Source organism: Bicyclus anynana, chromosome 26 (genome assembly GCF_947172395.1).
Source record: "Bicyclus anynana chromosome 26, ilBicAnyn1.1, whole genome shotgun sequence".
NCBI classification, from domain to species: domain Eukaryota; kingdom Metazoa; phylum Arthropoda; class Insecta; order Lepidoptera; family Nymphalidae; genus Bicyclus; species Bicyclus anynana.
In genome coordinates this window covers 8,842,491-8,866,701 of record NC_069108.1, presented here as the reverse complement: position 1 = coordinate 8,866,701, position 24,211 = coordinate 8,842,491, and the positions used below count along the sequence as shown (strand labels likewise).

Sequence of the window (24,211 nt, the reverse complement as noted above, 5' to 3'; positions counted from 1 at the left end):
TATATTTTTTTCTTTTTTGAAGGAATATTTAAGTTAGAAAGATGCTTTCTGCACTCCCTACCGACTCATAAATCTTTACTTTGGCCTTTCTTTCTCATACATACTTTTTCTCTCTACCACTGTCGATACTCTATTTTCTTGCTACCACAGATCTTTAACTCCATAGAGATAGAGACTTAAAAGTCATTTGACTTTGACATTAGTCTATATAATTTTTATTGTTTGTGGTCTAAGTTTGTTTTGGTTCGCAAATTCGAGATTTCAAGATGGTAAATAAATTGAATTATTCTATCATAATCCATTGTATTTATTTTCATGAAATACGTTAAAAGTATTGTATGTCGTATAAATATTTAATGCAAAAACATATTTCAGTTAGAATCGCCGTGTTTTAAGCTAGAACTAGGTTTCAAAAAAATGGTTATTTTTTTGACAAATTTCCGTGTTAAATTTAAAATATTTATTAATTAAAACATTACATTTATTGATATTTAGGCGGCTTATATTAGTAGAAGCACACAGTTTAAGTTTCTTTTTACATATAACGTTGCAGTTCCTGTCTTATTCTTAGTTTGGTGACTAATTATATTTGATATTGAATTTATAACCTTTTTTATTTGGTTAAACTACGATTTATCTCTCGATAATACCTGTTTTAGTCATAACTAAGTGTCCGACATGAAAATTTTCGGAATGAATTGTTATTAGTGTTAGAAAAACTTGAAAGTATTTGCAGATGTTCTTACAAATTGTAGCCAATATTTAATATATTGGGTCTTAGACTATAGACCCGCAACACTTAACAATTTCCACTTCAAACGTAAACCAATTCTGTGACTGATGCTAGGGCTCCATTTTGGGGGCATTAAACCTGGTAACACACTTGATGTTAATAGACAATCCAGTCTAAGATGGACACGGGCTCACAAAAATTAAAGAAATAAGATGGAGTATTTTTTCACTGGAAATTTACATTTGCTTACCGTCAGTTGAGATTGTAATCAAGGGCTAACTTCCCTTGACTGTAATATCACCTGATATGGAATCTAAGATGGAAGTGGACTGACTTGTTAGTAGGAGGATGAAAATCCACACCCCTTTCCGTTTCTATACGATATCACACTGGAACACTAAAACGCTTGTCGGTACGCCTCTGTCGGTAGGGTGGTAACTAGCCACAGCCAAAGCCTCCCACCAGTCAGACCTAGATCTGTTAAGAAAACCTTAATCTGCCCAGCTGGGGATCGAACCCAGGACCTTCAACTTGTATATCCACCACACATTCCACTACACCACAGAGAAGAACAAAAGTGTTAGGAGGTCACACACTTTTTATTATAATAATAAAGCTTTATTTTTTTTTCCCATTTAGATAGTACTTATCAATATCTTAAAACTATTCTAACTAATCTATATATTTATCTAAATAATGAATTATGTTATGTACTAGTTAATAATGGGCCCCTTCGGGTATAAGCCTCCTCCATCTTTTTCCATTTGTCCCTTTCTTTTGTGAGTTCCATCCAACCTTGGCCGGCCACTGCGGTAATGTCGTCTACCCACCTACCTATAGGCCTTCCTACCTTCCTTTTACCAAGTGGACCTTTCCAATAGGTAATTTTCTTAGTCCACCGTTTGTCCTTTTGCCTGCCAAGGTGGCCTGCCCATTTTATTATTCAACCATTATTAATCTTCTTTCCTGTGTCCACACTTTTACATCTCAGTTCATTCCGTGTTCCAGCAACCACAGATCCTGGTACTGAAGGAGGGCACGGACCAGTCGCAGGGCAAGCCGCAGCTCATCTCCAACATCAATGCCTGCCAACTAGTTGTGGATGCTGTAAGTAAAGATTTCGCCATTTTTAGCATAATATAAAATTAGTTTGCATTGTATTATTGCAACCCCATATCAAGATCTTATAAAGCCATATAACATGTGTCAAAAGGACTCCATTATGTGTGAGATGTAGGCAACGGCCTGCACAAGGTTTTTAACTAGGGTCGGCACTATATATGCAAGATTCCTTCTGCAAATTAAGTTCCTAATGAGTCGAAAGGGTAGGCACCGCATTTTTGCGTCTATGAAGTGCACGCCACTGGGTGTAGGGTGGTTAAGGACGTCCTTGACAGTTAACTAACACACACAATAATTTACCACAGGAATAAGAACTACTTTGTTAAAACTGGAGAGACCAGTATTTGATAATGAAGTTTATTTGATTATTACCCCCAGGTCCGCACAACGCTGGGTCCACGTGGCATGGACAAGCTCATTGTGGACCACAACGGCAAGGCTGTCATCTCCAATGACGGAGCCACCATTATGAAAGTGAGTCCAACTCGATATTTTCTACACTTGGTCACAAAGTTGACAATAGCTGATCTGCTGATTCTCTTCATATCTGGATCAGTCCAACAAGGCAAGCTTAGAAACTAGTACATTACTTAGTAACAGTAGCCACTTAAATTTTGTGTAGCAGTAAAATAAGTTACTGAATAAATAACTAATTTAATTTTGAGGAAAATCTCAGTATATTTTCATTTTTTGTCATGCTAGACGTGTTGGTGTAAAATGTTTCAGTTAATAAAAATTCACTTCACTGTGGATACTTCAGTACAGAGGTTCTTAAACTATTTTTTCTCATAGATCACTTTCAAAATCTAGCTGGTTTCTACCATTACCCAGATTTTGAAAAAATATCAGTTCCAATCTACTCGTAATTAACAACAAAATTATCAGTTTTCACAAAAAAGTGAAAATTGATTGCTGAATTAATTAATTTATTGTAGGTGGATGAAAAACAGCAAATTTGGCCAATCAAAAAACTTTACTTTTTAAAATCTAGGTACTCACAGTACAAGAACTGAAAAATTCTTATTTTTTTTTATCTAGAAAACGTCTGATTCAGCATGATACAATTTCATGGACCCCCAGTTACAAACCGTGAACCCTCATATTTTTGTTATGACTTGGATCACTTTGGGAACCAATGCTTTAGTACATAATTTTAGTGCACTAATCCGACTAGCACTTGACCATTTTCTAGTTTTACTTAAGTTAGTTAGTCAAGCTAGTAGTTGAAATGATTATAAACACGGATCCAATTTCCTAATATTATTGAGGACACTCACTGTATATGATTGTAAATGTATTGTATATACATTTTATTAGTCTAAATATAACAGTGTGACCGTTTTCTGGTTTAATGTAAAGTGTATGTGTTTCTAGCTCTTGGACATTGTTCACCCGGCGGCCAAGACCCTGGTGGACATTGCTAAGTCACAGGATGCTGAGGTAAAACTACTAATCCTAATCATTTATCAAATTCTGTACATTTAAAATTTTTGATGTGAAACATCTATAGCCGCATGTAAAACCGATGTCTGGCGTGGCGACGCATGCTATAAGATGGTACATATATACATTCTATATGCAGTAGTGTGTACGGTGTGGCGACGCGTCGCCATGCGGATTTGAAATAAATTTGTAAATTTTTTGAATTAAATGAAAATAAATGTTTATTCAATAAATTGTCATCGTTATCTGGAAAACAATCGTAATATTTTATTACTTTATCATCACATATTTAGTTCTCACATTTTTTATTAGAGTATTTTAGTATATTCAATATTGAAGTCAATATTGTTTTTTATTTTTTGTCTGTCTTCCTGTCCGTTATGTTTGACCGGGCATAGCACTGAAACTATTAAATTAATTGAACGGTTTGATCAATTCGTTTAGTACTATTGATCAATTTGAAGGTGGTGCCAAAAATCAAAATGTACTTTACGAGCCTATTTGATTGGTTAATAAATGACAAAGTTATGAGGTAACATTGAAAAAAAAACATACACATCAAATTGAGAACCTTTTTTTAAGTTAGTTAATAAGCTCTAAATGATTATAAACACGGATCCAATTTCCTAATATTATTGAGGACATTCACTGTATATGATTCTAGATGTATTGCCATACATTTTGTTACTATTATGTTTGTCAGTGACAAGACATTCACACTTTCAGGTAGGTGACGGCACCACGTCGGTGGTGATCATTGCCGGTGAACTGTTGAAGAGGTTGAAGCCTTTTGTTGAGGAAGGCAAGTATTTTTAGTCTATTATAAAACTGTATATGTCACAAATATCTGACCTTTCTAATTGCACTCCCGTGATAGCCAATTTTCTTGTCTGTCTGTCTGTCAAAGCGAAGCTTGACCGGGTCCGCTAGTAGTGTATTCTACGTTTTCTGATTGGTTTGATAACTTTTGTCTTACTCACAGGTGTACATCCACGCATCATAGTCCGAGCTGTGCGTAATGCTGGCCGGCTCGCCGTGGAGAAGGTGAAGGAGCTCTCCGTCAAAGTGGAGAGCAAGTCGCCCGAGGAGCAGAGGTCTGTTCTTTCTACTGTGGGAATTTGTGCATGTTATGATGACGTGGTTGCATAATGCAGCAGGTGGTGGTGACAATGGTGTTCTTGTGGTAGAGGAAACATCTCGAGCAGGTCCCAGGACTTGTGACCGGGTGTAGGTTTAATAGTGTCTGTTCTTTCTACTGTGAAGATTTATGCATGTAATGATGACGTGGTTGCATAATGCAGCAGGTAGTGGTGACAATGGTGTTCTTGTGGTAGAGGAAACATCTCGAGCAGGTCCCAGGACTTGTGACCGGGTGTAGGTTTAATAGTGTCTGTTCTTTCTACTGTGAGGATTTATGCATGTAATGATGACGTGGTTGATAATAATAATAATAATCATTTATTTTTAAACAATTAATACATGGCTCTATAGATACTTAGTTGCTTAGTATCAGACAGCCGGTCCTATATATTAAGGCTTTTTGTACTCTACCTTATTTGATCTATTTAATACTTGACATATTTTAAACATAATAATAATAATAATAATATAATTGGGACCGGTCCATTATCACGGACAGGACTATTCTTGCGAATAAGCCTGACATCGTGGTGTTGGACCGGGCACAGTCGAGGGTGTTTTTAGTGGACATCACAATTCCATATGACGAGAACCTTGTGAGAGCTGAGACAGAGAAAAAACGTAAATATCTAGATCTGGCTCACGAGGTTACCGCCATGTGGCATGTGGAGTCCACTGAAATCATCCCCATCGTTATATCTGCCAACGGTTTGATCCCAGTCAGCCTCGCTCACCATCTGAGGCGGCTGGGGTTCCGTGGCAGTTCGCTCGCAGGCAAGATGCAAAAAGCGGTCTTGCTGGACTCGGCTAGGATAGTCCGCCGGTTTCTCCACCTGTCGCCCTGACCCCCGGCCGTTTGGTCTCCCTGTCGGGGTGAATCCTCCGCCCGGTGCATATATGTATTTATGTAATATATATTTAAGTTTATTTATTTTGTGTATTTAAGTAAGTTTATTTATTTTCCCTTTGGCTTTTATATATATTTATTTTGTACCGGGCGTGAGAGTAGAATGCATGTATAATAATAATAATAAGCCCTTTATTCTGTGTTAAGAAATTACAACATTATATACAATACATTTTGTTTAAATATTTTTTTTATTTTTTTTTATTTTTTTTTTAAACATAATTACATTTTAAACATAATTATTAATCCAAATACAATCTATGTTATTCAATGATTAAACACTCGGATCCAATTTCCGTAAAGTACATCTGTGGACAACCTCAACAAATGAGCTCTTGCTCCTATGCTGTAAATGCTGAGCCGATTGTGATGAAACTCAAATATTTTGTTGTTCCAACCAGAGAGCTGCTGCGGAAGTGCGCTGCGACTGCCATGTCCTCGAAACTGATCCACCAGCAGAAGGATCACTTCTCCAAAATGGTGGTGGACGCTGTACTGTCATTGGACGCTCCGCTGCTGCCATTAGACATGATTGGTCAGTAGATTTTTTTTTTTTAATTTTGTACAAGTTAGCCCTTGACTACAATCTCACCTGATGGTAAGTGATGATGGAAGCGTTGGAGTAGGATGAAATCCACATTCCCTTTGGTTTCTACACCGCTACAGCCTCCGTGGTGCAGTGGTATGCGCTGTGGATTTACAAGACTGAGGTCTTGGGTTCAATCCCCGGCTGGGCCGAGGTTTTCTTATTTGGTCCAGGTCTGGCTGGTGGGAGGCTTCGGCTGTGGCTAGTTACCACCCTACCGACAAAGACCTACCGCCAAGCTATTTAGCGTTCCAGTACGATGTCGTGTAGAAACCGAAATAGGTGTGGATTTTCATCCTCCTCCTAACAAGTTAGCCCGCTTTCATCTTAGATTGCATCATCACTTACCATCAGGTGAGTAGTCAAGGGCTAACTTGTTTAAAAACCATTATCAATCTAAAAAAGCTAAATCGTCAGCTGGTAACATAGGCTATATTTTGTACTGTACATATAATGGCCTACCATAAATGTAATGCAATAGATAATGACCTCAGCACGCCAATGATTATAACAGAACAGTCATCCTGAATGTAAGAATGTGGGCTTGATAGTAGATATGAGGCGTACGAATGACAATCGTCAAAACTGTTAGCCCAGTATCTGCAGAACATTTTTACATTGGTTACAACTCAACACCCACAATGTCCTACAAGTAGGCTACTTAATAAATAATAAATAAATAAATAAATATACTTAAACAATACACATCACTATCTAGCCCCAAAGTAAGCATACAGAGTAGCTTGTGTTATGGGTGCTAAGATAGTTGATATTATAATATTAATATACAATTATATACTACATATAAATACTTATATAATGTATAAATACACACAGACACTGGAAAACACCCATGCTCATCACACAAATATTTTCCAGTTGTGGGAATCGAACCCACGGCCGTGGATGCAGAAAGCAGGGTCACTACCCACTGCGCCACGCGGCCGTCTACTTGCCTCTTTTGTAAACAGTGTTTAAACTGAATTATGGAAGTATTATAAGCTATATTTTATTTTGTCCCGTCAATGATAACCAGAAATAAATTTAATATAAACGAAAAAGTATCTATGTAAAATTTTATGCCGCCGAAACAAAACACATTAGTAAGTGACGTCATTCATAGAGATAACAGCGTGATTGAATCACAAACCGATGATATGATTTGATCATATCATGAATTTTCTTAAATAAAAAAGTTGAGCTAGATCAAGATGAAGTTACTCACGGAAAGTTAATTTGATAGTTATCAATTGTAAAAATGTTATACAGATCCTGGGCTATATCCATTTATCTCCAATTAAAAAGTGGATGCACAATCAGCGACCAAAAACCGTCCCCGCTCAATGAGTGCCAAACACAACTTCCTGGCACTCAATTCAAGTCGTTGCATTTGCAAATTCAACCTTAAACTCGATCCTTAAGGTTGAATTTGGGATTTTATTAAATATTGGACTATATTTAAAGGTGTAATTTTCTTTACCAATAATTCTAAAACTGTCAAAGCAAAATTGGCCATTTTTAAGTGAAATTTTCTACATGATTGTGCGTCCTTTAAGAGGTCAATGGCTATGTCGAAGAATTAAAAAAAATAATAATAAAGAATACAAAAGTACCAAAAAAAATATATAGAAAAAAATCTTTGGTACCAGGGATCAAGAAGGTGACCGGAGGCGCTCTGGAGGACTCGTTCTTGGTGGCCGGGGTGGCCTTCAAGAAGACCTTCTCCTACGCTGGCTTCGAGATGCAGCCGAAGAGCTACGAGAACTGCAACATCGCTCTGCTCAACATTGAGCTGGAGCTGAAGGCCGAGAGAGACAACGCTGAGGTGAGAGCATCATTATCATCAATATATTTGGCTCACTGCTGAGCTCGAGTCTCCTTTTAGATTGAGAGGGGTTAGGCCAATAGTCCACCACGCTGGCCCAATGCGATACAAGATCTATTTACAATAGAAATATTATTTACTCCGAAAATATTTATCGTAGAACACATGTTCCTTGAATATTTTTTATTAATTTTTATTAAAGAACTAGCTGACGTCATACGGTTTCACCCGCGTGGTTCCCGTTCCCGCAGGAATACGGGGATAATATATAGCTTGCGAAAAATGGGCTATCTAACACTGACATAGTTTTTCCAATCGGACGGAAATCGGAAAGCTGAAGAGCGTGTTTGTTTGTTTGTTTGTATCTGATTCGAAAAATTCTTTCAGTGTTAGATAGCCCATTTATTGAGGAAGGCTATATTTTATCCCTACGGGAACGGGAACCACGCGGGTGAAACCGTGTGACGTCAGCTAGTTGATCATAAATTGTTTAGTGTGGGCATTTTTTTTTTTACAAGTTAGCCCTTGACTACAATCTCACCTGATGGTAAGTGATGATGCAGTCTAAGATGGAAGCGGGCTAACTTGTTAGGAGGAGGATGAAATCCACACTCCTTTCGGTTTCTACACGGCATCGTACCGGAACGCTAAATCGCTTGGCGGTACGTCTTTGCCGGTAGGGTGGTAACTAGCCACGGCCGAAGCCTCCCACCAGCCAGACCTGGGATAATTAAGAAAATCTCAATATGCCCAGCCGGGGATCGAATCCAGGACCTCCGTTTTGTAAATCCACCGTACACACCACTGCGCCACGGAGGCATGGTGAACATATCCTTCCCTTAAACCTACACCCAATGTCACAAGTCCTGGTACCTGCACGAGATGTTTCCTCCACCCGTGACGTGTATGATTGGCTCAGGTGCGAGTGGACAACGTGAAGGAGTACCAGCGGGTGGTGGACGCGGAGTGGCAGATCCTGTACGACAAGCTGGCGGCGCTGCACGCGAGCGGCGCGCACGTGGTGCTCAGCAAGCTGCCCATCGGCGACGTCGCCACGCAGTACTTCGCCGACCGGTGAGTGCTGGGGCACAGTGTGTTCACATAGGTGAAACGTTCGTATGCATCCTCAGACCAATGATAGAAGGACCTGTATCGCACTCATAGTCACGAACAAAATTGTCTGTCATTTTCTGAGGAAAACGAGCTTAGATTTTGTATATATCTTATACTAAACTAGAAGTTTTTGCCCGTTTTTTACACAATTCAATTACACATAAAGGTATTTTTACGGAGCTCTTTAACCGACGAACACGATTACAATTTAACATCGATTCTATAGAGACAGCTTTTATAATCGCATTAGATCGTTGATCATATACGACAGAAAAGTAAGTTCTAGCGAGGCAGGTCCTATACAATAATTGGTCTGAGTATGCATCATTAGGCAAAGTTTTATGTATGTGTATTTTGCAAGTATTCAGTAATAAAATAATAAGAAAAGAGTTTTGTAATATGTGAACGTAATAACTCAAGTAGGTTACAATTTGTGTACAAAAATAGTAGCCTAAAATTTGTGCGATTGATAGGTAAAACGTTCATATGCATCATTAGGCAAAGTTTTATGTATACGTATTTTGCAAGCATATCGTTAAATTAAATAATAAGAAAAGAGTTCTATAATATGTGAACATAAAAACGCAAGTAGGTTTTGTTTGCAAGTAGCAATTTGCCAAAAATTGTTTTGATGAGTCACATCTTAAAAAAAAGGTATAAACACAATTATTAAATTTAAGTCTGCCAGGTCTAACAATTCCCACCAAGAATGTTACACATAAACCAAGAGTGGCAGAGCATGACCTTGAGTGGAGTCACGCACTTGTGAACGTTGTGTGTAGGGTTAAAGGCGCCTTTGACTGTTAACAAACACTCCCCTTTTCCACTCAAATCATTCTCCCCACCTATTCCATAACAACCCAGAATTATTATCCAGAATTAATAGTCCAGGGATCTTAATATTAAACAATTATTAAGATCCATGGACGGATCTAACGTCTCGACAAGAAACTAAAGAACATCTTCTCTCCGGGCCCGTAAGGCGCGGGGGGAGACGCGACCAGAGCATTTGCTTTCTGCGCGTGGTTCTCTACTTCGCTCTATGAAGATAGAGCGGTCTAGTTTGGTCTCTTTTGCCTCCAGTTGGGGGCATTTGTGGTTTCCTCTGGTATTTCCTATTTTTGACCTTTCTTGGTTTTCGTGGTGTGGTTGCCTAGACGGCAACCTCGCCATGGGGCCTCATATGGGCTATTTAATTAGCACGTCCCTCGGGTACGCCCTTTTCTCAGGTCATTTGCGACGCGTCTGTTTTGGCAAAGACTCGGACGGCTTGGGATTTTATTTCCGAGTCTAGGTCCTCGATACGCAGGTCCCTGGCGATGGTGCGGTTCCTGTCTCAGGGCCTGGGATTGCCTGGCTCTGAGGGTCCGCCTGTTGCTCTCCTTCGCGAGCGAGTACCAAGCTGGTGGACAAGAAGCTAGACCGCCCGAGCGGGGTCTTATATAGCCAGCACTCGGTTTCCCACTACTCCCCACCTAGTTTAGTACTATCTCGACTCATGACACGAGCCGACCGATCAAATAACTCACTCGCGCCTACAAGTACAATAGGGATGATGACAGTTTTTTTAAATTGTATATAAATTAAGAGTATGCTAATAGTAAAGCAACTTTGTAAAAGTAACAGGGTATCTGCGATCATTACTTTCGGAGCTACAGGGATTTAAGGGGTCAGATTTGTGGCGCTGCCGCGGATCCTTGAAAAACGCCCCATACAAAATGGCACGAACTAATGACGTCGTAGTGATCGTTAGATTTGTATGGGCGTTCAAACAAAATTACTAATATCTTTGTTATTTGTGCGTTTATGTTTATAGTTCAAACAATAAAAAATGTCACATTTAATGTAAGGAAGCTAAAACTGTATGAATTTTCATCTAATTACGATAAAAGATTTTTAATAGATTTTGAGATTTTATAATCTCACTAGTCCGCTAGTGACATCGAATTTTACGCGACTTCGTCGCGTCAAATTCGATGTCACCTTACTACTACCCCTACCTCTACCCTACCCCTACCCCTGCCCCCACCCTACCCTACCCCACCCCAAACCTATCCCTACCTTACCTATACCCTACCCCCACCCATTTTACACAATAGTTAAGGCAGCGCGAATAAGTCTGTTTAATAGGATTTTCGGTCCGACCTGTATGACAAAAACTGTGATAACTCGGCTAATATATATGATACCAATATAAAATATAGCCTATAGCACTCCCCGATAATGTAGCATTCTACTGGTGAAAGAATTTTTGAAATCGGACCAGTAGTTCCGAAGATTACCCCATTTAGAGAATGTTACAAACTTACAAACTTACAAACTTTACCTCTTTATAATATTAGTATAGATTTAAAAAACTGTCATCATCCCTATTGATAACAATTACAATTTCTTATAGTTTTATTTCCTGTGTGAAGGTGGAAGCTGATCCAATGGCCTCCAAGCGCTTTTATCTTTAAGGAACTCATCAATGTTGTAGTACCCTCGACTAAGTAAATGTTTTTTAACACATTGCTTAAATTACAATTCTTTATTAAGTTTTGACGGCCTCCGTGGCGCAGTGGTATGCGCGGTGGATTAACAAGACGGAGGTCCTGGGTTCGATCCCCGGCTGGGCAGATTGAGATTTTAATAATTTGTCCAGATCTGGCTGGTGGGAGGCTTCGGCCGTGGCTAGTTACCACCCTACCGGCAAAGACGTACGATGCCATGTAGAAACCGAAAGGGGTGTGGATTTTCATCCTCCTCCTAACAAGTTAGCCCGTTTCCATCTTAGACTGCATCATCACTTACCATCAGGTGAGATTGTAGTCAAGGGCTAACTGGGAATAAAACAAAGAGATTACCCTTACAATACCACAAACTACCTCTATAATATTAGTATGTATTTCTCTGAGTATTTTATGTCAGTCAGTTAATTTTATGGTAAGTAAAGACTACTTATAAGTAGGTATAATAAACCAATGACTGGACAAAATAATTAATAAGTAGGAACATATAGTGACGATAAATAACTTACTGCTTTCCTGTTGCAGTACTTCCTTGATATTATCCTTGAAACGATTGATTCTCCAATCTATATTAACACTAGTTTTGTCACCCGTTGTTGTCTAGTTTACAAATCTTACAAATATTATAAACGCGAAAGTTTGTATGGATGTTTGTTATTCTTTAATGTCGTAACTAATGAACCGATTTGGCTGAAATTTAAAATGAAAATAGATAATAACCTGTATTATCCAGGATACTCTTCGTCTGAAATACTACGGTTTCCCGAGATTTGCAAAAATGCTATGTAAATATGTAAAGAATAAAAAAAAAAATATTAAATTACAATTGGTTGTTGCAGCGACATGTTCTGCGCGGGGCGCGTGTCGGACGAGGACCTGCGGCGCACGCAGCGCGCGTGCGGCGGCGCCGTGCTGAGCTCGGTGCGCGAGCTGGCGCCCGCCGCGCTGGGCCGCTGCGCCGCCTTCGCCGAGCGCCAGGTGGGCGGCGAGCGGTACAACATCTTCACCGGTGAGCGCTACAACGCACCAGCGGTCAACCGCGCGGTTAGCCGCATTTCCAGTTTGTTAACCATTCGCTGCCCGCGAGTATTTTATCGAAAAACCCGTCTGCGTTGAAGAAGCCAAAAAATAATTTTCATGAATCAATAGACCAAAATTAATTTACATGTATCAATAGGCAAAAAAATTGTTTTAAAAACCTGGTACTTCATACAAAGGCGCCACATAAATGTATTTATGGCACACATTTAATAATAATAATAATAATTTATTTATTCATTAGAAAGCAGGTTTACAAAGATAGCTTATGAATAATTAAGACCCTGATACTTTCTACCAATAATGATTTGGTGTATGAAAAATTTAAATAGACTGTACCTATACCTTAATCCTAATTTTAATTCAAACAGGAAGAGAGAAGAGATTATATATTCACAGGCACACACACACACTTTTATGTGTTTCTGTGAATATGAATCGAAGTGTATACATAGTCTAACATGGATCCTTCTAACATGGATCCTCCCTGTTATCAGGTTATGAGAAAGAAAACGCTCCACCCGGTGAGATGAATATGTATACTATAGTAGCTAGACAGACTGCGTAACTTACTCCCTTCCCTAAGAGGTGGGGGGGGGGGGGTTCCCCCCTGCCAACCAACCATACAGCAATGTTTTTTGCATAGATATCATGACTGTATGGGGGACAAGGGGAATGGCCTTACCCGACCCAAGCCTACCCTAACCACCCGGCAGTTTAGCGTTTGGGCGTAGCAAATTATGGGGGGGGGGGGGGGGGGTTTTGCCCATCGGTCAATGTATTTCTTTATTTCCATTTCCATTATAATATTTAACACATGTCATAGATAAAATGTCATAATTATTACAAATGGAACCCTGTGAGGATGTTGTAACTACAAAGTATAAGTAAAACTTAACTTAACATAACTTAAGATAAGATAAGTAGAGAGGTGGATTGATTGTTTTTCGGTCAAAAACTCATTAATTTTATAATATACTTTTTGAAGCAAAAAATTTTTTATTGTTAATAAAAACTCATTAATTTTCCTTTTCTTTAATGTTTTGCGGTAATTTATTATATATTTTTAGGCACATTGTGTGCGGGCCAGTACTGTGCATTTTTGAATTTGACTTTGGCTGTACTAAGTTCAATTTACGCGCGCTCCGTAATTTATTTTTTCGTGGCAATTCATTTAATTTTTTAAAAAATCTGGATTTTTCCTTACGAATTAGCATGTTTCTAAGATATATAGACTTGGTAGGGTAGGGTAGGGTAGAACTTTCAATGATTTAAGTATAGTTGCCCCCCCCCCCCCCCACATACAATCCTGGCTACGCTCACGCTGCGCGGTGCAGGACTCAGTTACGGAGTTTGTCTCTAACACTAGAATAATAGATTCATATTCATGTAGACATATTTCTCATTAAATATTATTTTGGAATTTAAATGTATGTAATAAAATATTATTATGAACTATCTTTGGACATTCCTTAAAAATTCATACATTATGAAATGTATTGTAATATTGAGACATAGATCAACAAATTTATAGTTAAAGTTGAAAGTATTTAGAGAGATAAATTTGATGTAGTACTTTGTCAGAGTTTTTCATATTTTTCACATAAACTCTGGCATACGTTAAATATATAAGATGAGCATTCTTTGAAAATAAATATTTGCCATATATATGCTCTCTACTACTTGAACCTCTCGTGATTAACTGTGAGCTATTGAGTAGTTTATTTTTTATTAACAGGGATGGTGAGTAGGTTTTAATATATTGATTTTTATGACATTCGGGTAAATGAGGTCAATATTAACTAATTTATACATATAAAGCAAAGATTGACTGGATATTTGTATTTGCAAAATAAATAAGATTATAAAATTTCTAAATCTATTAAAAATCTTTTATCGTTATTATATGAAAATTCATACAGTTTTAGCTTCCTTACATTAAATGTGACATTTTTTAATAAATTAACTATAAAAATAAACGCAAAAATAACAAAGATATTAGTAATTTCGTTTAAACGCCCATACAAATCTAACGATCATTATGTACCTACGACGTCATTAGTTCATGCCATTTTGTATGGAGCGTTTTTTATGCATCCGCGTCAGCGCCGCAAATCTGACCCTTTAAATCCCTGTAGCTCCGAAAGTAATGATCGCAGATACCCTGTTACTTTTACAAAATTGCTTTACTATTTGCATACTCTTAATTTATATACAATTTAAAAAACTGTCATCATCCCTATTATTGCTACACATTCTAAATATGACATTTCCCCTCCAACTAGTCGTTAATACTGGAGTGGGTAGCCGGAATGCAAGGCTCAAACCACAACCTCTCAATCATGAATCTGGCACCAACCATTGAGCTATTGAGGCTTGTTGTCGTCCTAGTCTATACTAACATTATGAATAGAAAAGATTTGATTGTTTGTTTATATGTTTTGAATAGGTTCTGGAACTACCGTTTGAAAAATTGTTTCACTGTTGAGAAGCTACACTATCCCCGGTGTGCTGTAGGCTATATTTTATCCCCGTATTATCCCCGCGTGGTTCCCGTTCCCCTACGGGAACGGGAACCACGCGGGTAAAACGCATCGTCTGCTAGTCTTAATATATATAAATCTCGTGTCACAATGTTTGTCCTCGATGGACTCCTAAACCACTTAACCGATTATAATAAAATTCGCACACCATGTGCAGTTCGATCCAACTTGAGAGATAGGATAGTCTAAATCTCAAATTATAGTCGCAATTTTAATTTATTGCTAATTATTTGTCTCTATATATATAAAAGAAAGTCGTGTTAGTTACTCCACTTATAACTCAAGAACGGCTGAACCGATTTGGCTGAAAATTGGCAGGGAGGTTGTTTAGAGCCAGGAGAAGGACATAGGATACTTTTTTTTTTGTAGGGGTAGGGTAGGTTTATGGTATAGGGATAGGGTAGGGTAGGGGTAGGGTAGGTTTATGGTATAGGGAAAGGGTAGGAGTAGGGTAGCGGTAGTATAGTTGTAGGGTAGGGGTAGGAGTAGGGTAGTGTAAGGTAGGGATAGGGAAGAAGTGCAAATAAATAAATTAATAAGTCAAAGGGAAGCTTGAGCGGGTCCGGTAGTATTTTAATATAACTAAATGCTGATTCCAGGTTGTCCGGCTGCTAAGACCTGCACGCTGGTACTGCGCGGCGGCGCCGAGCAGTTCCTGGAGGAGACGGAGCGCTCGCTGCACGACGCCATCATGATCGTGCGCAGGACCATCAAGAACGACGCCGTCGTCGCCGGTGAGTTGTACGAAAGGATATGGAGCGTAGACCCACCATGCTGTGTCAATGTTGGTTAGTTAGATTTGATGACTTCTCTGGGGTAGTGGGTAGTGATGTTTTAAAAGAGGTCCACGGTTTGATTCATAGTTTTGGTCAGTTTAGGTCTTCTAGATTGGGCTCAGGACTGGTGTGATGGTAGGTGGTGGTAGGTGGTGGTAGGTAGTGTCGTGGCTATAATTATTACCGACTTGCCGTACAACTATAATTTTAATTGTTGCTGGCAAACCTGGTTAAGCTTCACTTTGATTTGTTTCCGACCTCTATTCTATTCTTACTCCACCCTACCCTACTTCCACCCTACACCTTCCCAACGCTACCTCTACGCTACACCCACCCTACACCCTTACATAAACTTAATATCGGCGATGCGGTGCGCAGGCGGCGGCGCGATCGACATGGAGCTGTCCAAGCACCTGCGCGACCACTCGAAGAGCATCGCCGGCAAGGAGCAGCTGCTCATCGCCGCCGTCGCGCGCGCCTTCGAGAGCATCCCGCGCCAGCTGTGCGACAACGCGGGCTTCGACGCCACCAACCTGCTCAACAAGCTGCGCCAGAAGCACCACCAAGGTACACGTCGTGCTAGGGAGGTGTCTCACTGTACCTTCGAGAGCATCCCGCGCCAGCTGTGCGACAACGCGGGCTTCGACGCCACCAACCTGCTCAACAAGCTGCGCCAGAAGCACCACCAAGGTACACGTCGTGCTAGGGAGGTGTCTCACTGTACCTTCGAGAGCATCCCGCGCCAGCTGTGCGACAACGCGGGCTTCGACGCCACCAACCTGCTCAACAAGCTGCGCCAGAAGCACCACCAAGGTACACGTCGTGCTAGGGAGGTGTCTCACTGTACCTTCGAGAGCATCCCGCGCCAGCTGTGCGACAACGCGGGCTTCGACGCCACCAACCTGCTCAACAAGCTGCGCCAGAAGCACCACCAAGGTACACGTCGTGCTAGGGAGGTGTCTCACTGTACCTTCGAGAGCATCCCGCGCCAGCTGTGCGACAACGCGGGCTTCGACGCCACCAACCTGCTCAACAAGCTGCGCCAGAAGCACCACCAAGGTACACGTCGTGCTAGGGAGGTGTCTCACTGTACCTTCGAGAGCATCCCGCGCCAGCTGTGCGACAACGCGGGCTTCGACGCCACCAACCTGCTCAACAAGCTGCGCCAGAAGCACCACCAAGGTACACGTCGTGCTAGGGAGGTGTCTCACTGTACCTTCGAGAGCATCCCGCGCCAGCTGTGCGACAACGCGGGCTTCGACGCCACCAACCTGCTCAACAAGCTGCGCCAGAAGCACCACCAAGGTACACGTCGTGCTAGGGAGGTGTCTCACTGTACCTTCGAGAGCATCCCGCGCCAGCTGTGCGACAACGCGGGCTTCGACGCCACCAACCTGCTCAACAAGCTGCGCCAGAAGCACCACCAAGGTACACGTCGTGCTAGGGAGGTGTCTCACTGTACCTTCGAGAGCATCCCGCGCCAGCTGTGCGACAACGCGGGCTTCGACGCCACCAACCTGCTCAACAAGCTGCGCCAGAAGCACCACCAAGGTACACGTCGTGCTAGGGAGGTGTCTCACTGTACCTTCGAGAGCATCCCGCGCCAGCTGTGCGACAACGCGGGCTTCGACGCCACCAACCTGCTCAACAAGCTGCGCCAGAAGCACCACCAAGGTACACGTCGTGCTAGGGAGGTGTTTCACTGTACCTTCGAGAGCATCCCGCGCCAGCTGTGCGACAACGCGGGCTTCGACGCCACCAATCTGCTCAACAAGCTGCGCCAGAAGCACCACCAAGGTACACGTCGTGCTAGGGAGGTGTCTCACTGTACCTGCACGACAAAAACCCTGCCGTAATTTGACCGACCTCACTAGAGAAGCCACGACGTAATTTGATCTTAAAATTGCTTTTCTTACATCTTATATGTCCAAAGTTTCGAAGTATAGGTAAATGTTGCTTCACGCGATGTCGCGTGATGTAGCAAAGCTAGCTGGTAGTCTAGTGATTCTCACACCTTGACATCATACACCTGTGGTAGAAATTCCTACGTTTAGTATAGGTAATAGGGATGATGACGGTTTTTTAAATTGGATATGAATTTGGAGTATACTAATCAATTTTGCAAAAATAACAAGGTATCTGCGATCTTTACTTTCGGAGCTACAGGGATTTAAAGGGTCAGATTTGCGGCGCTGACGCGGATCCCTGAAAAACGCCCCATACAAAATGGCAGGAATTAATGACGTCGTAGGTGTATAATGATCGTTACATTTGTATGCGCGTCCAAAGATTTGTTATTTTTGTGCGTTTATGTTTATAGTTCATTTATTAAAAAATGTCACATTTAATGTAAGGAAGCTAAAACTGTATGAGTTTTCCTCTAATTGCGATAAAAGATTTTCAACAGATTTTGAAATTTTTATAATATTATTTGTTTTGCAAATATCCAGACAATCTTTGCTTTTTATGTATAAATTAGTTAACGTTGACCGTAGTTACCCGAATGTATCATGAAAATCAATATATTCAAATTTCGTCATCATCCCCATTGTTGCTTCACGCGATGTCGCGTGATGTAGCAAAGCTACATAAAGCTAAGTCTAGTGATTCTCCCACCCTGATACCCATATACCTGTGGCGATGATTGCTACGTTTAGTATAGGTGATTGTTGCTTCACGCGATGTCGCGTGACGTAGCAAAGGTAGCTGGTAGTCTAGTGATTCTCCCACACCTGTGGTAGTGATTGCTACGTTTAGTATAGGCAAACGTAGCTTCACGCGACGTCGCGTGACGTGCACCCGCAGTAACTCGTGTCGTGCGCAGGCGAGGTGTGGTACGGCGTGGACATCCAGAAGGAGGACATCGCGGACAACTACGCGGCGTGCGTGTGGGAGCCCGCCGTCGTCAAGATCAACGCCATCACCGCCGCGTGCGAGGCGGCCGCGCAGGTATGCAGGAGCTCGCGTCGGCTTATATAATATTATAGTAGAGGAGCCGAAGAGGGGATTTTTGCAGTTACTCGAGCGCGGCAGATAAACATAAGGGACTATACCTTACACTTTGTCGAGTACCTCCACCGAGTATGAGCCCTTAATATTGGTGGGTACGTTTAGGGCGACCAAAAAAAACTAACTTCATAAATACTCAACCAGCACGTCAGATTAAGATAAGGTAGGTGAGTTGATAGCTAAAAACTGCACATTTCGAAAATCTGACGATTTGAGCGTAACGTAATGGAATGGGAGGGTTTCAAAATTACAAAATGAAACCCTTATATTTTAGTGCTCGAGGTACGAGTGCGATTAATTTTTTACTTATTTTTAAGGAAATAATCTCCTAATTAATCGCTAAAATTTTCTTACAATTTCAGTAAGCCAAAGTAATAAAAATTGTTTTTAAAGTCTGTAGTTTTTTTTCCACCGCTAAAAGCGGAAAAAGTAAATAACCATTTATTCATCCTATAATTTAATCTACCAAATGTAATCGGTCTCAATGACGCTCGAGTAACTGCAAATTTAGCATCCCGGGCTCCCCTACTATTAGTATATTATGAAACGGCAGTAGAGCAGTAATAGCCCAGTGGATGTGACCTCTGCCTCCGATTCCGGAGGGTGTGGGTTCGAATCCGGTCCGGGGCATGCACCTCCAACTTTTCAGTTGTGTGCATTTTAAGAAATTAAATATCACGTGTCTCAAACGGTGAAGGAAAACATCGTGAGGAAACCTGCATACCAGAGGATTATCTTCATTATCTGCGTGTGTGAAGTCTGCAAATCCGCATTAGGCCAGCGTGGTGGACTATTGGCCTAACCCCTCTCATTCTGAGAGGAGACTCGAGCTCAGCAGTGAGCCGAATATGGGTTGGTGACGACGATGAAACGGTTGCATAATGACGGCCATTAAAGCACGAGTTGCATTTTATAAAACGAACGAAGTGACTTTTATAATAGAGACACGAGTGATTTAATGTCAAGTTATGCACGTTTCATACTCTGCTTCATCTAATCTCATGAAATAGGATAAGACTGATTTTTGATTACTTTTTCCTATCGACAGATCCTCTCCATCGACGAGACAATCAAGAATGTGAAAGGTGGTGGGGAGATGCCGCCTCCAGGCCGAGGCATGGGCCGCCCGCGCATGGGATAATGACTAACCACCCGCATCTAATACTAATTTATGACTACTACTCACAATAATAACTAGGGATCTGTGTTACATGATCATCAAACTATTTTAATGGCGCACTCGAGGATCAGTTTCCAATGGACTATCGCGTAACCGTAAACGCGAATTGGTAAAGAATTGCAACAGTTGTGCAGTAGTGCCAATAGAGTTCACTGTTCGAGACAGACAGTCTAACACTAAGTTATTCGAGAATGATCACATGCAGTGGCGTGCATAAGGTTTTTAACTAGGGTATGCACTATAAGGAAAAAATTGGAAAAATCCTCGTCCAACTATGTATTCTGTCCAAGATAGATTTGTATTGAGTCCTTTTGAGGTAGACAGTGCTTTTTTGCATGTATGAAGTGCACATCACTGTCCACATGTGATGTTGACGGAACGGCCGCCAGCGGAATACAGAGGTCCTAGTGGCAGTTTGATACTGTTACTGTCACGTAACGTAAACGCGAATTTCTAAGAAATTGAAACAGCGCCATCTAATGGCACTAATGCACAACTGTTTCAATCCCATATAAGTTTCCACTTGACTCCTAAATCGTATCCGTTACGTGACATGTAAAAAAATATAAAGTAAACTAAGGGCAATAGACGAAGCACAGTATCACGCTCCGCGCGATAGAGTAATATAAAGATTTTTTAAATGGCTTACAAGGATTGGTAGATTAAAACCGCATTCCCTGACTGTCGGCTTCTTCAACGCAGACGGGCTCACCGATACAATACTCGCGGGCAGCGAATGGTTAACGTAAACGTGATAGTAACAGTATGGAAATATTGAAAACTCGCACTAGGCACACTGATGCCGACCGTACGGCGAGCGCCTTATATCACCAGCTCACGGAAACAACTCGCGCCACCTAGCGTCGGGACGAGTAAACACGAAACAGTCAAATGTCGTCATATCCTTCTGAGACTACTCTTTTCTTACACTATATTATGTATAACTAGCGGACGCCCGCGACTTCGTCCGCATGGAATTTAGTTTTTCACAAATCCCTCGGATTCCTGGAACGCATGGAATTTAGTTTTTCACAAATCCCTCCAGATCCTTGGATTTTTCCAGGATAAAAAGTAGTCTATGGGTTAATTCAGGCTGTAAAATATCTTAATACCAAATTTCAGCTAATTCGGTTCAGTAGTCGAGGCGTGAAAGAGTAACAAACATTCATATCATCAAAATCATCAGTTTTCGCAAATCTCGGGAAACCATATTTTTTTTCATAAAAAGTATATAAAAGTATATATTTTTGTATAAAAAGTAAAAGTTTTGTAAAAGTAGCCTATGTGTTAATCCAGAGTAAAATCTATTTCAATTCCAAATTTCAGCCAAATCGCTTCAGTAGTAGCGGCGTTATAGAGTAACAAACATCCAAACATCCATACAAACTTTCGCGTTTATAATATTAGTAGAATAAAAATTGTATTATATGAAATTTAAAAAAATGTGAAAATGAGTAACGTTTCTTGCACTTCCACGCCTAAATTAAACCGTTTAAAAAAAAATCACAAATAAAAACTACATTATCAGCGATTAATTTATTTAGTCCGCTAGTGTAATAAAAAACTACTTCACACGCATTTTTTTGCTTGCACTAATAAATTCTGTGTTTTTCGTCACAAACTGTACAGAAATGCAGTTAATTTTTTTGTTATTACACGCTTACAAGAAAGAAAGAAAGAAAGGAATAGCAATTAAGTTATTTTAGTTATGTAATTATTATTATTGATAATGATAAATAAATGATAGTATTAACTATTTGTGTGTTTTATTTGACTACATAGCTTCGATAGTAACACGGTTAATCTCTCATTTATTTAGTGCTTTTTTAGGGTTCCGTAGTCCACAAGGAACCCTTATAGTTTCGTCATGTCTGTCCGCGGTTTAGCGCAGAGACTTACTAGTAGAAAGCCGAATTAGCATGAGTATGCATATTAAAAATGTGAATAAAGTTGTAAAATAAAATCTTGAAAAATTATTATTGAATTTAGCATACCTCCCCTACGTGTAAAGCCGACCGTAAGTCGTTCCCGCCAACTGCTCGCTACCCCTTACTAACTCCCCGCTCTTTACGGTAACAAGTCGCGTCACCTAGTGTCGGCACTAGCCAACACGAGATTGAACGACTTCATATCCTTTTCAGACTACTATTTCCTACAATTGTTTATATTTAAGAAGATGGTCCAAAATTGTATGGAGCCCAGGATCAGTCATTGTACCCTGGCGGAAATAAAAGAAAATATTTTTTTACCATTTTTAATTATACAAATCTACGTATTTACTTTAATTCTTTCGAAATAATATTCATTTTCTGCCAAGAAATGCAACTCAATTATGGGTAATGGCGGATTGTTGACGTTTTCAATGCAGTAGTCGATTTGACGTTTGCTGTCAATTGTCATGTCATAGTTGCCTTATGGGCGCCATATTGTTATAACTCAAAAACTTGGGTTTTAATTTTATTTAGTTAGACTTATTCACTTTAATAAAATCCTTATGTTCGCGCAAAACTAACGTTTCCCATCTCACTCCTATACGCCAACGCATCCTATAAGTACCTCTCTGTCCCGCATAATTCCCGTTATTTCCTTCGCACACGCACTGAACACTTATCAAAAATTAATTAGTCGCACGTAATCTACTACACTAGATATATAATATAATATACTAGGCACAAAAATTAAGGGAGCAGAAAAAAAATCCAAATTTTTGGGGGATTTTCAACAGGCTGTAACTTATACAAAAATGGTCGTACAGCAAAAAAATAAAAAGCAAATTGTAGCTCTAAGTGTTTAGTTTTTGGATCTGAGTTTGAAAATTTTTTTTGAAAATATTTATCGAGTAATGATAAGAAAACCACCAATTACGGACGTGGAAAAAATTATTTCGACTCAACCTCCATATGGACCGGATAGCTTGTTTATTCAGATAGCGAAATTCTTGCTCCTTTAATTTTTTCAAAAATTTGATCAAGTGGGAAAAAAAAACGGTTGGCTGGTGTGCCGGTAGGCCGTTGATGACGAAAAGAAATAAAAAAAAACAAACTACGGCAATTAAATAATTAAAATTTAATAATTTAGGTTTATCCCTTAAATAGCTCGTCGGAGGCACACAAATTTTTAAGGTCGTGGTCCTTGATATATCTACTAATCTTTGACGTTGCCGTGCGAGGTACTCCCCTGTGGTGGCCGAGATGTGACGTGGCAGCAGGAACGGGAGCAAGGCGGATACTGGAGCCGGCCCTGGACGGTGATGACGAAGATGGTGACGCGCAGATGCGTGAAGTTAACTTGAGTAGCTTTGTGACTCGGCCTGACTTGGTCGTCCTAAGCCGTACGTGCCTGACCTAAGCCGTACGTTGCTCCTGGAATAGACATAGCACACCTAATTAGTGGTAGCTACATCGATTCGTCCTGGTTACCACTCATCGGCAGATGTGCAACACGGATTGTACATACGCATGGTAGAAATGTCGATGTGGTGGAAACAACCAGAACGAAGTTACAATAATTATAATTTAAAATGTTTTAAGAGCTGAAGGCTAAGAAAAAAAGAACAAAGAAATCATTACGTTAAAATTACAAAAATATGTGGGTGGATATAAAACTAAGATGATGCAATTCTAATATTACATTACTAATGAGTTGGCAATTAATATGATGTTACTATGAATTTAAAGGAATGAATCTACTATTGAATTGAAATGAAATAAATAAAAATAAGCTGAAAATAAGACATTATAAAAAGTTAAAACAAAATGAACAAAGAAACAAGCTATCGACAAAATGAGATTGATATTACGTAATAGGTTTTAATGTGCCAATCTAAACTTACCCTAAATCGGGAATACTACACTCGCGTATTTAATTAACTAGTTGTAATAATTATATTTCTCCGCGACTGACTAAGGCGACTGTCACGAAGTAATTGGAGTTGGACGTGTGCAGTCTCTAATGACGAGGCTACCACACTGAAGTCAATTCGCGATCTAGCTGCAGACCGGCAGCAGCGGGGAGTGCCCGGGCGACGGGCGCGGAGCGCGCAGCACATCGTACTTATTTTATTATATGTCGCTAATAGCTTGCTATCAATGAATTATTTATATTAAAAGGTTATATTTATGTACCATTTCGGTACATTACCCCCTCGTCCATACAAGGATTTTATTTTAAGAATAAAATCCGCATTAAATACTCAGTATCAATCCTTTACCTTATCCTTTCATACAAACTTCCATACATCACCTTTCACGAAAACGGTTTATAACTTAAGCGTTACAAGTCGCAAT

At 40.2% G+C, this 24,211-nt stretch overlaps 1 protein-coding gene across 1 annotated transcript; it reads left to right on the top strand.

The window, feature by feature from the left end:
* The first annotated feature begins 143 nt into the window (after positions 1–143).
* On the top strand, positions 144–21,681 carry LOC112056355 (T-complex protein 1 subunit eta). The gene is made up of 14 exons (XM_052889950.1): positions 144–269; positions 1,742–1,840; positions 2,234–2,329; positions 3,230–3,295; positions 4,025–4,100; positions 4,281–4,392; positions 5,747–5,880; positions 7,581–7,756; positions 8,676–8,830; positions 12,219–12,388; positions 15,560–15,694; positions 16,115–16,303; positions 18,561–18,685; positions 19,794–21,681. The coding sequence occupies exons 1-14, from the start codon at positions 267–269 to the stop codon at positions 19,884–19,886; spliced, it is 1,629 nt and encodes a 542-aa protein (XP_052745910.1). The 5' UTR covers positions 144–266; the 3' UTR covers positions 19,887–21,681.
* Positions 21,682–24,211: the final 2,530 nt, after the last annotated feature.

What these genes read in the sequence shown, in the direction of transcription:
- LOC112056355 (XM_052889950.1), top strand. An exon ending in CTAAGTCACAGGATGCTGAG is followed by an intron (nt 3,296 to 4,024) that starts GTAAAACTACTA and finishes TCACACTTTCAG; the next exon opens with GTAGGTGACGGCACCACGTC. An exon ending in GCGGTACAACATCTTCACCG is followed by an intron (nt 12,389 to 15,559) that starts GTGAGCGCTACA and finishes TGCTGATTCCAG; the next exon opens with GTTGTCCGGCTGCTAAGACC.